At 45.4% G+C, this 14534-nt stretch overlaps 2 protein-coding genes across 2 annotated transcripts in view; one reads left to right on the top strand and one right to left on the bottom strand.

The window, feature by feature from the left end:
• Positions 1–3868, top strand: part of LOC142937762 (aspartyl/asparaginyl beta-hydroxylase-like) — a 28893-nt gene extending 25025 nt beyond the window's left edge. Inside the window, exons 24-27 of the mRNA XM_076080846.1 lie at positions 57–192; positions 462–553; positions 2008–2141; positions 2978–3868. Coding sequence (XP_075936961.1) covers positions 57–192; positions 462–553; positions 2008–2141; positions 2978–3128 — 513 coding nt within the window. The 3' untranslated portion in view covers positions 3129–3868. The remainder of the gene's footprint in view (positions 1–56; positions 193–461; positions 554–2007; positions 2142–2977) is intronic.
• Positions 3869–6151: 2283 nt separating this feature from the next.
• LOC142937604 (clavesin-1-like) lies at positions 6152–11763 on the bottom strand. Its single transcript, XM_076080606.1, has 7 exons — positions 11111–11763; positions 10403–10573; positions 9365–9483; positions 8682–8856; positions 8011–8121; positions 7140–7366; positions 6152–6360 (listed from the first exon to the last, which is right to left on the bottom strand). Exons 1-7 carry the CDS (start codon positions 11210–11212, stop codon positions 6282–6284), a joined length of 984 nt encoding a protein of 327 aa, XP_075936721.1. The 5' UTR covers positions 11213–11763; the 3' UTR covers positions 6152–6281.
• Between the last annotated feature and the right edge of the window lie 2771 nt (positions 11764–14534).

Raw genomic sequence — 14534 nt, 5'->3', positions numbered from 1 at the left:
TCGGTACTACTAGTCCTCTTATCTATACTCTGAATCCACATTTCTTTGTGTCTCAGGCGTTGGAGAGGAACTGGAAGACGATCAGAGAGGAGGCTCTGAACGTGATGGACCACAACACGGGTTCCTTTGTTCCTGAGGAGGAGAACCTGAGAGAGAAGGGGGAGTGGGGCCAGTACACCCTCTGGCAACAAGGTACACACCAGCTACATACATGTATATATACATGTATGTATTTATATATACATGTATTCTTTTCTTTAGTCTGTTTATGTGTCATGCAACACATTTAGCACAGACTTTATCATTTATCACTCAGGTTTGTTTTCTTGATTAAACCTCACTTTGTACTCGGTAGGACTGTCGGTCTAATTTGGAGAAATATAATAATAATAATTGATCATTAAAATATGAACTTTGATTGAAGCGTTACTGAGGTTTGAATGTGTTTTGTGTGTTTTTAGGGAAGAAAGTAGGAAACGCCTGTCAGAACGTCCCAAAGACCTGCTCACTGCTGGAGAGGTTCACTGAGGCTACAGGCTGCAAGAGAGGACAGGTACACACACACACACACACAGACACACACACACACAGGTACACACACACACACACACAGACACACACACACACACAGGTACACACACACACACACAGACACACACACACACACAGGTACACACACACACACACAGACACACACACACACAGGTACACACACAGACACACACACACAGGTACACACACACACACACACAGACACACACACACACACACAGGTACACACACACACACACAGACACACACACACAGGTACACACACACACACACACAGACACACACACACACACACAGACACACACACACACAGGTACACACACACACACACAGGTACACACACACACACACAGACACACACACACACACAGGTACACACACACACACAGACACACACACACAGGTACACACACACACACACACAGGTACACACACACACACACACACAGGTACAAACACACACACACGCACACACACACACACAGGTACACACACAGACACACACACACGCACACACACACACACAGGTACACACACACACACACACACACACGGGTACACACACACACACAGGTACACACACACACACACACAGGTACACACACAGACACACACACACGCACACACACACACACACACACACAGGTACACACACACACACAGGTACACACACAGACACACACACACGCACACACACACACACAGGTACACACACACACACACACGCACACACAGGTACACACACAGAGACACACACACACACACACAGGTACACACACACACACACACAGGTACACACACTCACACACACATATATACACACACACACACAGGTACACACATGCACACACAGAGACACACAGGTACACACACACATACACATGTACACACAAACACATGCACACACACACACACATACGTGCACACACAGATATACACTATCAGGTATTGTATAGTAGATATTATATAGGTCAACCGTTTTTTTCGGTAAATTGCGTTTGAAGAAGTGGAAAGTCATTTCCTTGTCTCCTCTCCTTGACTCCTCATCTCGTCTGCTCTCCTCGTCTCCTCTCCTTGTCTGCTCTCCTTGTCTCCTCTCCTTGTCTGCTCTCCTTGTCTCCTCTCCTCGTCTGCTCTCCTCGTCTCCTCTCCTTGTCTCCTCTCCTTGTCTGCTCTCCTTGTCTCCTCTCCTTGTCTGCTCTCCTTGTCTCCTCTCCTTGTCTGCTCTCCTTGTCTCCTCTCCTTGTCTCCTCTCCTTGTATGCTCTCCTTGTCTGTGTTTTTACTCTGAATCAGGAAACGTCTTAAAATAACTGATCTGATTATTTTTTGTAAAAACAAGAAATAATCGGAGTGTTTTAATCTGTTTAATACGTGTGTGTGTGTGTGTGTGTGTGTGTGTGTGTGTGTGTGTGTGTGTGTGTGTGTGTGTGTGTGTGTGTGTGTGTGTCTGTAGATCAAGTTCTCCGTGATGCACCCTGGTACTCATGTGTGGCCTCATACTGGACCCACTAACTGCAGACTGAGGATGCATCTCGGCCTCGTGGTTCCTAAACACGGCTGCAAGATCCGCTGCACCGACCAGACCAGGTACTGCTCTTCATCATCTTCTTCTTCATCATCATCGTTAGGAGCGCTGTGAGAGAGTTGCTTCGTACGGGGAATCGAACCCTCGACCTTCCCGTCAGCAACACGCTCTAACGTCTAATATCCATGTGCTGATTTTAGTTGAGGGATCGAACCCCCGGTGTTAACGCAGAGAACGACTCAAGTACGAATCAATAAATAAATAAAGAAATAAGTAAATAAATGCTTAAATTGAGAAATGGAGTAATACGTACAAAATAAATATATAAATGCAGAAATAATTACAGGAATAAATGTATAAGAAATAAACAAATACAAAATAAATGTATAAATAAGTACAGAAATGAATAAATACATAGATAAATATACAGACAAATACAGACATACATAATTAAATGTATAAATGAACACAGATACAAACAGACAAGACTGAGGTTAACCTCATTAACATACCAACATGTAACCTTTTTAATAATCAGCTGTTATTTGTTTATTAATTAATGGTCAGATTCTTTGTTGTGTGTGATGAAGTGTGTTTGGCCCGTACGGGGATTGAACCCGCGACCTTTGGATTAATTCCACAATGGCTGACCTGTCCTCCTCCTCCTCTTCCTCTTCCTCCTCCTCCTCTTCCTCCCCCTCCTCCTCCTCTTCCTCCCCCTCCTCCTCTTCCTCCTCTTCCTCTTCTTCCTCCTCTTCCTCCTCCCTCCTCTTCCTCTTCTTCCTCCTCTTCCTCCTCCCTCCTCTTCCTCCCCCTCCTCCTCTTCCTCCCCCTCCTCCTCTTCCTCCTCTTCCTCCTCCCTCCTCTTCCTCTTCTTCCTCTTCCTCCTCCTCCTCAGGGAATGGGAGGAAGGTAAAGTGCTGATCTTCGACGACTCCTTTGAGCACGAGGTGTGGCAGGATGCCGACAGCTACCGGCTCATCTTCATCGTGGACGTGTGGCACCCGGAGCTCACGGCCCACCAGCGCCAGAACCTGAGCCCCATCTAGACCAGGACCCGCCTCAGAGAACCTGAGCCCCATCTAGACCAGGACCCGCCTCAGAGAACCTGAACCCCATCTAGACCAGGACCCGCCTCAGACCGGTAGGAGCTCGACAGACTTACCGGAGCGGCCGGTTCTTCTTCTGCTGTGGATAAAAGAGACTGAGCTGCTGAAGGATCGAACCGCCGGACTGAAGGAAACGAATGAGTTACTACTGACTTTACAACCGGTCACCTAAACACACACGGTACGTGTTCTAGTCCTGATCCACCCTCAGGGTTCTGGTCCAGGGTTCTGGTTTGTCTTTGGCCCAGAACAGCTGGTTTCTGGTTTCTCTACGTTTAACAGAAAATAAACCTCCTTCAAAGAAACAAAACGTTTCCACATCTAGAAAACACGCTTTTAACAGAACCCTTTCCTTGTCTCCTCTCCTTGTTGCCTCACTTCTCCTTGACTTTTCACCCTTTAACCAAAACACAAACATGCGGTACGTGTTCTAGTCCTGATCCACCCTCAGGGTTCTGGTCCTGGGTCTGGTTCTGGGTCCTGGTTCTGGTTCAGGGTTCTGGTCCAGGTTCTGGGTTCTGGTCCTGGTCCTGGTCCTGGTCCTGGTTCTGGTTCTGGTCATGTGATGGTTCAACGTGTATTTTCTAGATGTGGATATTATTTTATTCAAACGCAGAGAAACTAGAAAGCAGCTGTTTTGATGAAAAGATAAATATCAAAAATAAAAACACTAAAATGTTTACTTTAAGACGTCTCTCTCAGTTTTCATGATGTTGTTTTGTTGTTGTTGTTGTTGTTGTTGTTTATGAATCAGAAAGCCTTCATTTTTACCACTGATGAGTTTTTCTTTCATCACATTTGCACAGAAAACAAAGAAACACGATGTTACTAAAGATGATTTATATTTATATTAAAAATGAATAAAAACCACAAAAATAAAGTGTTTTTGTTTCTTTAAGAGTTCTTCTGGTTCTGTTTGATCCAGATGAACTGGTTCTCTTCTGGTTCTGTTCAGATGAAACGCTTGAACAAAGATTACCAGAAGAGTTCACAGGTCTCCTCGTCTCCTCTCCTTGTTTCCTCTCCTCGTCCCATCTCTCTCCTTGTTTCCTCTCCTTGCTTGCTCTCCATTGTTTTCTCTCCTCTCCTCGTCTTGTCTCCTCTCTTTAGTCTCCTCTCATTGTCTCCTCTCATCTCCTCTCCCTTTTGCCTCTCTTCTCCTTGTCTCCTCCCTTTTCCTCGTCTACTGTCCTTGTTTCCTTTCCTCTCTTTGTCTCCCCATCTACTCTCCTTGTTTGCTCTCCTTGTTTCCTGTTGATGTTTCCTCTCCTCATCTCCTCTCCTTGCTTCCTCTCTTCTCTTTGTCTCCTCCTTGTGTCCTCTCTTCTCTTTGTCTCCTTTCCTTCTCTCTCCTGTCCTTGTTCCCTCTCCACTCTTCATCTCCTCTTCTTGTCTCCTCCCCTCTCTTTGTCTCCTGTCCTTGGCTTTCCTCCTCTTTCCTCTCGTTGTTTCCTCTCCTTGTCTCATCTCCTCGTCTTCACACCTCATCTCCTCCCTGTTTTCTCTCCTCTGCTTGTCTCCTCTCCTTGTCTCGTCTCTTTGTCTCCTGTTTTTCCCTCTCGTTTCATCTCCTCATCTCCTCCCTGTTTTCTCTATTATCTTTCTCTCCTCTCCTTGTCTCCTCTGCTCGTCTCATCTCCTTGTGAGTATTGTGCCTTTCAAAATAAAAGCCCACTACCCGGTGTGTTTGGTGTAAATGTTTATTGTCTACATTCATTAAAGTGAATACATTAGTAGAGTGAAGCCCTGAAGACGAGTCCGACACAAACAGTCCTGACAGACGTTAACCCGTCCAGATATTTTCAAAATAAAAGCCTCAACCTGCAAATGTTCTCACTTTCGCCACAAATGTGACGAGTTGTTGAATTTGAAACATTCTACGAAGATAATTAGACTTTAAATATCTAAATACGATCGGTTAAGTGTGTTCTATTTTTTGCAGTGTAATAATACTTTATTAACAATAATATACAATCTTTATAATAAGTTAATAAAAACAATCTTTCCCTTCGAGGTTAAGGGTGATAATTTGGCATCCTCTGGTTTCTTCTTCTTTTCTTTCACTCTGGTAGAACCGTTTGTTTTTTTCATGCATGTGATCCCGTTTAAATTGATTTAGTGGCAACATGTACGGTGCTTTTATTTTGAAACTATTGTGCAAAGTAGCTGTGATTTTATTAATTTTTTTACATGAAAGAAAAAAGTTGAACTGATTCTACCAAAGTGAAGTTTGTTTTTCCTTTGAAGTTCTTTCTCTTTCAGATTATCGGGACGTATTTTGATTCATACGTTGAGGAAACTAACTTCACAGTTTAGATTCACAGCAAAGATTCACGTTTCGTTTCACCAACAAGGATTCTCTGTAATCCCGAATTAAATCATCGCTTGTGTTGTAAAACTAAAGATTAAACTTAAATTAAACAATATTCAAATAAATAAATAAAAGCAGAAAATAAAGCCTAATAAATAATATTTACAATAAACAGCTCTGACGGTTAATCTGGTTCATCGTTTTGATCCAGAATCGACTGATCAAAGTTAAGTTAAGTTAATCCTTGTTGGTGGAACCGGTTTGAAATGTTTAACTTCATCGTCTGTTCGTCTCTGAGGTTTAAATAAAGTTTCACTGATTGAACGTGATCGCGTTGTTTCCTCAAACATTCCTGAATGTTTGAGACGGAAATAACAAAACTTGAAGCAGAAGACGACGACACACACACACACTTCAGAGCGTGTGTGTGTGTGTGTTTGTGTTTGTGTTTGTGTGTGTGTGTGTGTGTGTGTGTGTGTGTGTGTGTGTGTGTCGTTGTTGGACATCCGTGGACAGATGCTGCCGGCTGGAGAGAGGCATTAGATGGCTCAGAGACAGACTGTGTGTGTGTGTGTGTGTGTGTGTGTGTGTGTTGGACAGGAAGTTCAGTCACTGTCAGAGTTCAGGTCAACAGGACTAAAAGGACGCGAGTTCAAATCCACCGGCTTAATACACAGCTGGTGTGTGAGCGAGAACGTGTGTGTGTGTGTGTGTGTGTGTGTGTGTGTGTGTGTGTGTGTGTGTGTGTGTGTGTGTGTGTGTGTGTGTGTGTGTGTGTGTGTTCAGTCCAGGGCCAGTAGCGGTGTGCTGGTCTCTCTGTCCGTTTGCCGGAGAGTTCCTGGTTCCACCGCCGACTGAGACCTGAAACACACAGAGAGTAATACTTAGTAATACTTATGAGAGTAATACAAAAATATAGTAGAAAGTACACTATGTATGAAGGTAAATTACTGTCAAAATCCTCCTCACCTCTTCATCAGCTCCTTGTCTCCCCCCTTCCTCCCTTCCCCCCCCCCCCCCCTCCTCCTCCTCACCTCTTCATCAGCTCCTTGTCTCCCCCCTTCCTCCCTCCCCCCCCCTCCTCCTCCTCACCTCTTCATCACCTCCTTGTCTCCCCCCTTCCTCCCTTCCCCCCCCCCTCCTCCTCCTCACCTCTTCATCAGCTCCTTGTCTCCCCCCTTCCTCCCTTCCCCCCCCCTCCTCCTCCTCACCTCTTCATCACCTCCTTGTCTCCCCCCTTCCTCCCTTCCCCCCCCTCCTCCTCCTCACCTCTTCATCAGCTCCTTGTCTCCCCCCTTCCTCCCTCCCCCCCCCCTCCTCCTCCTCACCTCTTCATCACCTCCTTGTCTCCCCCCTTCCTCCCTTCCCCCCCCCCTCCTCCTCCTCACCTCTTCATCACCTCCTTGTCTCCCCCCTTCCTCCCTTCCCCCCCCTCCTCCTCCTCACCTCTTCATCACCTCCTTGTCTCCCCCCCTTCCTCCCTTCCCCCCCCCCTCCTCCTCCTCACCTCTTCATCACCTCCTTGTCTCCCCCCTTCCTCCCTCCCCCCCCCCCCCCCCCTCCTCCTCCTCACCTCTTCATCACCTCCTTGTCTCCCCCCTTCCTCCATTCCCCCCCCCCCCCCCCCTCCTCCTCCTCACCTCTTCATCAGCTCCTTGTCTCCTCCTCCTCCTCCTCCTCCCTCCCTGACGTGCAGAGCGTCGTAGGTCAGCGTGTACTCCGTCTCGTCGCTGTAATCCGGTCCGAGCAGCGTCCGGGCCCAGATCCCCATATCGTACGGAGGGAGAGTTCCTCCAAACTCTGAGGGGAGACACTCTGGCTGGAGGAGCTGGTGGAGCGAGTTCAGGTTGTTACCATGCAGGAAGATCTGAGGAGGACAGGAGAGGGGGGAGGGAGAGGAGAGGAGGGAGGAAGGGGGAGGAGAGAGGAGGAGGAGAGGAGAGGAGAGGAGGGAGGAAGAGAGGGGAGGAGAGAGGAGGAGGAGAGGAGGGAGGAAGAGAGGGGAGGAGAGAGGAGGAGGAGAGGAGGAGGAGAGGAGGAAGGGGGAGGAGAGGAGGAGGAGAGGAGAGGAGGGAGGAAGAGGGGAGGAGGAGAGGAGAGGAGAGGAGGGAGGAAGAGGGGAGGAGAGAGGAGAGAGGAGGAGGAGAGGAGAGAGGAGGAGGAGAGAGGAGGGAGGAAGAGAGGGGAGGAGAGGAGAAGGAGAGAGGAGAGAGGAGGAGAGAGGAGAAGGAGAGAGGAGAGAGGAGGAGGGGAGGAGAGGAGAAGGAGGAAGGGAGAGGTGGGGAGGAGAGAGGAAGAAAGATAAGAAACAAGGAGAGGAGAAGAGGAGAGGAAGCAAGGAGAGGGAAGGAGAGAAAGAAAGATAAGAGACAAGGAGAGGAAATGAGGAGAGGAAGAGAAGAGAGGAGCGTGTTAATCAAAAGAGAACAAAGGAAACGATGAAACGTAAAAAGAAGAAGAAGAAGGAAGTTCATAAACATCAGAAGAAGAAAAGAGGAAACTAGTCTTCACCCGTTTCCTGGTCTTGTCCTTGAGGAAAGGTTTGATGATGGTGTACATGGCGTGAATGTACCACGGCTGGTTCACAAAGTGGATCCCTCCAAACCGGGCTGGGAAACTGTCCTAGAGGGGAGGAGACGAGGAGACGAGGAGAGGAGCAAAGAGGGGAGGAGACAAGGAGGACAGAGGGGAGGAGGAGAACAGAGGAGATGAGACAAGGAGGACAGAGGGGAGGAGGAGAACAGAGGAGATGAGACAAGGAGGACAGAGGGGAGGAGACAAGGAGGACAGAGGGGAGGAGGAGAACAGAGGGGAGGAGACAAGGAGGACAGAGGGGAGGAGGAGAACAGAGGGGAGGAGACAAGGAGGACAGAGGGGAGGAGGAGAACAGAGGGGAGGAGACAAGGAGGACAGAGGGGAGGAGGAGAACAGAGGAGATGAGAGGGGAGGAGACAAGGAGAGGAAACAAGGAGAACAGAGGAGGAAGGAGAGGAGACAAGATGAGGGGAAAGGAAACAGGAGAGGAGAATATAAAATGTAAAAAGTCTGGAATCAGTTCAGTTTTATTGATTTGAGGAAGAAATGAAAGGATCCAGTGATTGACAGGAAGTGATTACAGGTGACAGTATTGATCAGGTGTGTGTTACCTGATCATGTGACAGTATTGATCAGGTGTGTGTTACCTGAAGGCCCTCGATGGCCAGCTTGAGGATGTTGGGCGTGAGCTTGGAGGCCTGTTTGAAGGAGAAGTTGCTCCAGTCAATGATGAGGACGAAACCGTTGATCTGGAGCTCAGGGTTCTCAATCAGAACCTCCAGAGAGAGAAGGATCGCCCGCAGGATGTCTGTGAAGGAGTTCCTGATCGAGGAGGGGGAAGAGGGAGAGGAGGAGGAGGAGGAGGAAGAGGAGGAGATCAGGAACACACATGGATCAACAGCTCATCAATAGTTAAAGCGAGCGTGACGCTGCAGGTCTTAAATAAACACTGATCCAGAAACAACTCATTAAGCTCTTTGTGTTCTCAATCAATAGTGTGTGTGTGTGTGTGTGTGTGTGTGTGTGTGCGTGCGTGCGTGCGTGCGTGCGTGCGTGCGTGCGTGCGTGTGCGTGTGCGCGTGCGCGTGCGTGTGCGCGTGCGCGTGTGTGCGTGCGTGCGTGCGTGCGTGCGCGTGCGTGTGCGCGTGTGCGTGTGCGTGCGCGCGCGCGCGCGCGCGCGCGTGCGTGCGTGCGCGTGCGCGTGCGTGTGCGCGCGCGCGCGCGTGCGTGCGTGCGCGCGCGCGCGCGTGCGTGCGTGCGTGCGTGCGTGCGTGCGTGCGTGCGTGCGTGCGTGCGTGCGTGTGTGTGTGTGTGTGTGCGTGTGTGTTACCTGCTCTGGTCCCAGTTGGAGGCGAACAGGATGAGTATTTTTCGGCCATGTTGGTCTGGAGTCTCCAACACGCCGGGGAATCCGTCCATCAACGCCCGTTTGATGCCGGGGTCGTCCACCTGAGACAAGGAAGCAATGTAACAAGGAAACAATAGAGGACAGTTTACTGTGTGTCTATTTAAGGAAAGGAAACAAGGAAATAATCTCAATCTGGTGTAGGGTTAACTACGTCAGCTACTTTTATTTAAAGAAATGAAACAAGGAGCATAAAGGAAACAGGAGTAGGAACAAGGAGACGAAACGCAACAAGAAGAGGAGACGAGACAAGACCAGAGGAAAGGGGAGGGGAGACAACAGGAAAGGAAACAAGGAGACGAGACAAGATGAGAGGAAACAAGTCAAGGAAAAGAAACAGGAGACGAAAAAGGAGAGGATACGAAAGAAGACGAGAGGAAACAAGGAGGGCAAAGAAAAGGAAACAGGAGAGGAAAGAAGAGGAGACGGAGAGGAAACAAGGAAGGAAATGGGGTAGGACGAGACAAGATGAGAAGAAACAAGGAGAGGAAATAAAACAGGAGAGGAAACAAGGAGACAAGATTAGAGGAAACAAGGAGACAAGATTAGAGGAAACGAGGAGAGGAAAAAAGCGAGCGGATACAAGGAGATGAGAGGAAACAAGGAGGACAAAGGAAAGGAAACAGGAGAGAAGAGGAGACAGAGAGCAGAGGTAACAAGGAAGGAAATAGGAGAGGATATGAAAAAGGAGGGGGAAAGCAAACAAGGAGAGGAGACGAGAGAAGATGAGGGGACACAAGTAGAGGAACAGAAATGGGAGAGGAAACAAGGAGAGGAGAGGAGAGCAAACAAGGAGAGGAAAGGAGTCATGGACCGTACTGTTGGATTCTGACAGAAAAAGGTCTCATGTCTCTGAACTTCTGTGATGTTTTTCAGTCAAACTGAAGGAACTGAAGCCTTCAGAGGAAAATAACTCTTGACAAGGACACATCTGTGATCCCTCCTGTCTCTTTGAACCCTGACCTTGAAGCTCTGGAACATGTCGAGGTTCTGCTGTCTGAACTGGAAGTACTGGGCCAGCAGCCTGAACGTCTCCGTCTGGTTGAACTTCCTGGCTCTCAGGAAGCGGAGGATGAAGTCGTCATCCGTCCGCAGGAAACCGATGTCGGGCCGTGTCACGATCATGTCCCGCACCTCCGATCAAAGAAAACACGGATCAATCACAGTGATCGGGAGCGTCCTCCGATCAGAAGACAAAGTTAGAGACTTTTTGTCCTTTGATTAATTGGTCATTTTCGGCTGTAATTGGATGCTTTTAACTGATTGGTATTTTTTGAAAGCCCTAATTAAGTCATAAAGAGAAAACAATTATGTGAAGTTATGAGGAACAAATTGATTAAAAAAGTCATGAAATATAGGCGAGTCCGACTAAAGCACCCGTGAGTTATGACAGAAAGTAGACCTTTGTGGTTTACGGGGACCTCGGTCAGTAGGACGAGTGTCAACAGTTACCATTAGCATGCTAACGTCGTTAGCTAGCATCAGCTGTCTACCTGCTGGATGTCCTGGTGCAGCGTGTCTCGTTGAGCTCTATTGTACTTCTTACTGTACTACATCTTAGAAGTACATATTGTACTTTTTACTGTACTACATCTCAGAGGGAGGTATTGTACTTTTTACTAGTGACAGTTACCGTTAGCATGCTAACGTTAGCTAGCATTAGCCGCCTACCTGCTGGATGTCCTGGTGCAGCGTGTCGGGGTTCTCGTTGAGCTCTAAGCGAGCCTTCTCCGTCGTCTCCGAGCTCAGGCCGGCGTGGAGGTGAGTCATCATGAGTTCGATTCCCGACGTCCAAAAAAATGTGTGTCCTCTGTTTCCGAACTGTAGTCCCTTAGATCGGCTCGTTTCTATTCCAACGCACGGTTTGGTTTGAGATGTACAATCTTGTGGCTTCGTTGTTGATTTGGTTGACACAATCTTATTTGCTGTCTTTTGATTTTAAAACTCCATATTTACAAAATAAAAGTCAGTAGGAGACAATCGTGGTCGTGTTGGATGCTAATAATCGTGAATCAACAATCGTCGCTGCTGTCTTCCAATCACATCGCTGGTTTTCTGAGGAAGCTGAACGTTGTTGTTTTTTACGCTGGATTGAAATGTTGAGTTTGTTTCGGGGACGTTTGGTTTAATGAACAGCATTAAGATAAAAAAGTCACATTCACATCCTTTTGTCCTAGTTTTGTTGCCGTCCTGCGTCTCTCGGCTCCCTCCTCCTCCGGCTCTCTGTCATCTTTAGGATTCTGGTTCGATCAGTCGACTCTCTGATGCCTCATGATGATGAAGATGAAGAAGAGTCCTGTTGTTCTTCAAAGGTCAGTTAAGGCAGCTGGGTCTGATGTGGAGAGAGAGAAATATGAGTACAAGGTTCGTGTGTTTTTAACCAGGAAGGAGCAAAAAACGTACACATGATTTGTGTTTTATTGGCAGATTATAGTATTTTTCTTTAACTTGTGTTTATGTTTTTGTTTTTTTAAAAGAGCGTAAAATACAACAAAACAGACGAATAAAGTAACCAGAGACTAAAACCTGAGTTCAGTAGGTTTCACTGCAGGTATTTTCATTGTATGCTACTTTATACTTCTGCTGTACTACATCTTAGAGGTACATATTGTACTTTATACTGTACTACATCTCAGAGGTACATATTGTACTTTATACTGTACTACATCTCAGAGGTACATATTGTACTTTATACTGTACTACATCTCAGAGGTACATATTGTACTGACATTAATATAAACATGTCATGTGCAGTTTAATGTGAAAATGAATAAATATCCACAGTAATAGAAAAATAATAATAAAACATGCGGGTGAAGAAATACAGAAATAAATGAAAACACAAATAAATAAATGTGGGAAATTAATAAAAACAAATAAATGTAAAAAGAAAATAATAGTTGTAAAATTCTTAAAAATAAATGCAAAAATATATAAAGTCGAATAAATAAATATATTTTTTTAATTTTTTTTTTTCTATTTCTGTGAATATGTATTTGATTTCAAATAAACCTGCAAATGTATTTGATAATTGAGGCTTTTATTTATTTATTTAATATAATTTCAGCATTAGTCTTCCAAACACGCGTTATGTTTGGTGTATTACGTGTTTTTATTTCATGCTTAATTCTACATGTGATACATAATATAGACTATATTGAGTATTATGTATTTTACTTGTGTATCTCTATGTTCACACACACACACACCTGCTGCTGTTCCTGATGTTAACGAGTGGGATCAATAAAGGTTATCCCCCCCCCCCCCCCCCTCCCATCTGCCGGCCACATTAACTGTGTCAGATGTTTTCCAATCTGTCCACTGAGAGACAACCAGAGGGACTGAAGGTCCCACAGAGCTTCCAAACACTAAATCAATCAGATGCTGCTCTCATTGTTCTTAATGTTTGAGGAATGTTTAAATCCAACATAGAGCCTCTTAGATGGACCTAATATCCACACACACACACACACACACACACACACACACACACACACACACACACACACACACACACACACACAGAGTCAGTTTAATGATAAAAGTCACCCTGATGATATGTAGCTCCTAATGTCCTCACAAGGAGACAAAGATACCAGAGCATCCTCCAAAAGTGAGCATGTGGGAGGAGCCTCTTCTGCATGCAGGTCGGTGGGTTTAAGTGTAATTTATAATATAGAAATATATTTAAATTAAATAAATACTGACAGTGGAGCGACCTGCTAGGTGTGCTGGTTGAATCCCGGCCGTCCTGGCTGGCCCGACGGCCCTCCGGTGGAGGTGGTGGTGGTGCTGATGCTGGGGACGGTGGTGGCCATCGGACACACACACACACAAAAGAAAAGAGATCTCAGTGCAAATTAAAAAATAAAGGAGCCGGAAGAGAATCAAACAGTTATGAATAGAAAGCGTTCCCTGGAGGAGTCAGAGGAGACAGAAGCCCGCCCTGCTGGATCCGTGAGGGCTCTGAAGCCGCATCTCACCGAGATGCGTTTTTCACTTTGTGCTCCGAGAAGACGTCAGGATGCTCCGGATCTGTCAGGCTTTTCACAATAAGAGAGCGTCGACTTCCGGTTGAAAAAGAAATGTTACATTTTTAGTAAGGAACCAAACATCAAACATGTTAAATAAATATAAATGCAAAGGTTTTTTTTTTTGTCTCTTTTGTTTTAATCAAAGTACATCATAACAAATAGAGTACATGCACTGCTTTAGATAAAAGTAAAATATGAACGTAAAGACGGGAATATAGAATAACATAATTAATATGAAACTAAATGGAAAAACTATCTGCGTGTTAATAAAATATAAATAACAATGAGAAAACAAACCATAAAATGAATAGTATAGGATGGGAAATAAAAGTCATTGGATGATCATATAAATAATAAGATAGAATGTATAAGATGTATTATATCAATATATTTATATATTATGTATTTTTTTACGTTTGTATTTTATATATGTAAAACAAAATGTAAAAATATATAATGTATAAATCTAATACATGTACATTTATATATAAATATATAGATCCAGAATACCGGATTCTGGTTCTGGGAGATTTTGTGTCCCACAAATTCTCCACTTTTATTTTGAAGACACACTCTCCTCGTTTCCGGTCGTCCTCCTGTCAACACTCTGATTTGACCTACCTGCACGCTCCTGTCTGTGTGACAGCGGCTGACGGCCATGCGCGTTCACGAGGAAACCTGGACAGAGTGTGGGTTGTACGCGCACACGCACGCAGATGCTGGTGTGCGTGCACACGCGGTATGCGCAGGCTACTACAGGAAGTCCATTAAACACAATATAAATGATATTATTAAACACAGTATTTTGATTTATTTAGTAACTTTACATCACATTTATTTATAATATTTTTGTATATGCATAATACATTTAGTTTATTGAATTATTATTTATATTAATATTATATGTTTTACTTTAGAGACACTAACTAGTATTTCATTTTATAATCTATTAATTTGTCAATTATTCTCAAGATAAATCAGGTAATTTTGTCTAAAAATGTCAAGAAATGTTGCAAAATGTCTTAGAGCACAAGAGGAAATGTTCAATGTTTTGTTTTGTC

This window comes from Anarhichas minor, unplaced genomic scaffold (genome assembly GCF_050575085.1).
Source record: "Anarhichas minor isolate MPS153535 unplaced genomic scaffold, ASM5057508v1 ptg000074l, whole genome shotgun sequence".
Taxonomy (NCBI): Eukaryota; Metazoa; Chordata; class Actinopteri; order Perciformes; family Anarhichadidae; genus Anarhichas; species Anarhichas minor.
Note: the sequence above shows the minus strand (reverse complement) of the source record. Positions and strands in the feature narration are given on the sequence as shown.

What these genes read in the sequence shown, in the direction of transcription:
- LOC142937604 (XM_076080606.1), bottom strand. Translation starts at nt 11,212, where the DNA reads ATGATGACTCACCTCCACGCCGGCCTGAGCTCGGAGACGACGGAGAAG. An exon ending in TCCAACTGGGACCAGAGCAG is followed by an intron (nt 8,857 to 9,364) that starts GTAACACACACG and finishes CTCCTCGATCAG; the next exon opens with GAACTCCTTCACAGACATCC. An exon ending in TGGCCATCGAGGGCCTTCAG is followed by an intron (nt 8,122 to 8,681) that starts GTAACACACACC and finishes CCTCCCCTCTAG; the next exon opens with GACAGTTTCCCAGCCCGGTT.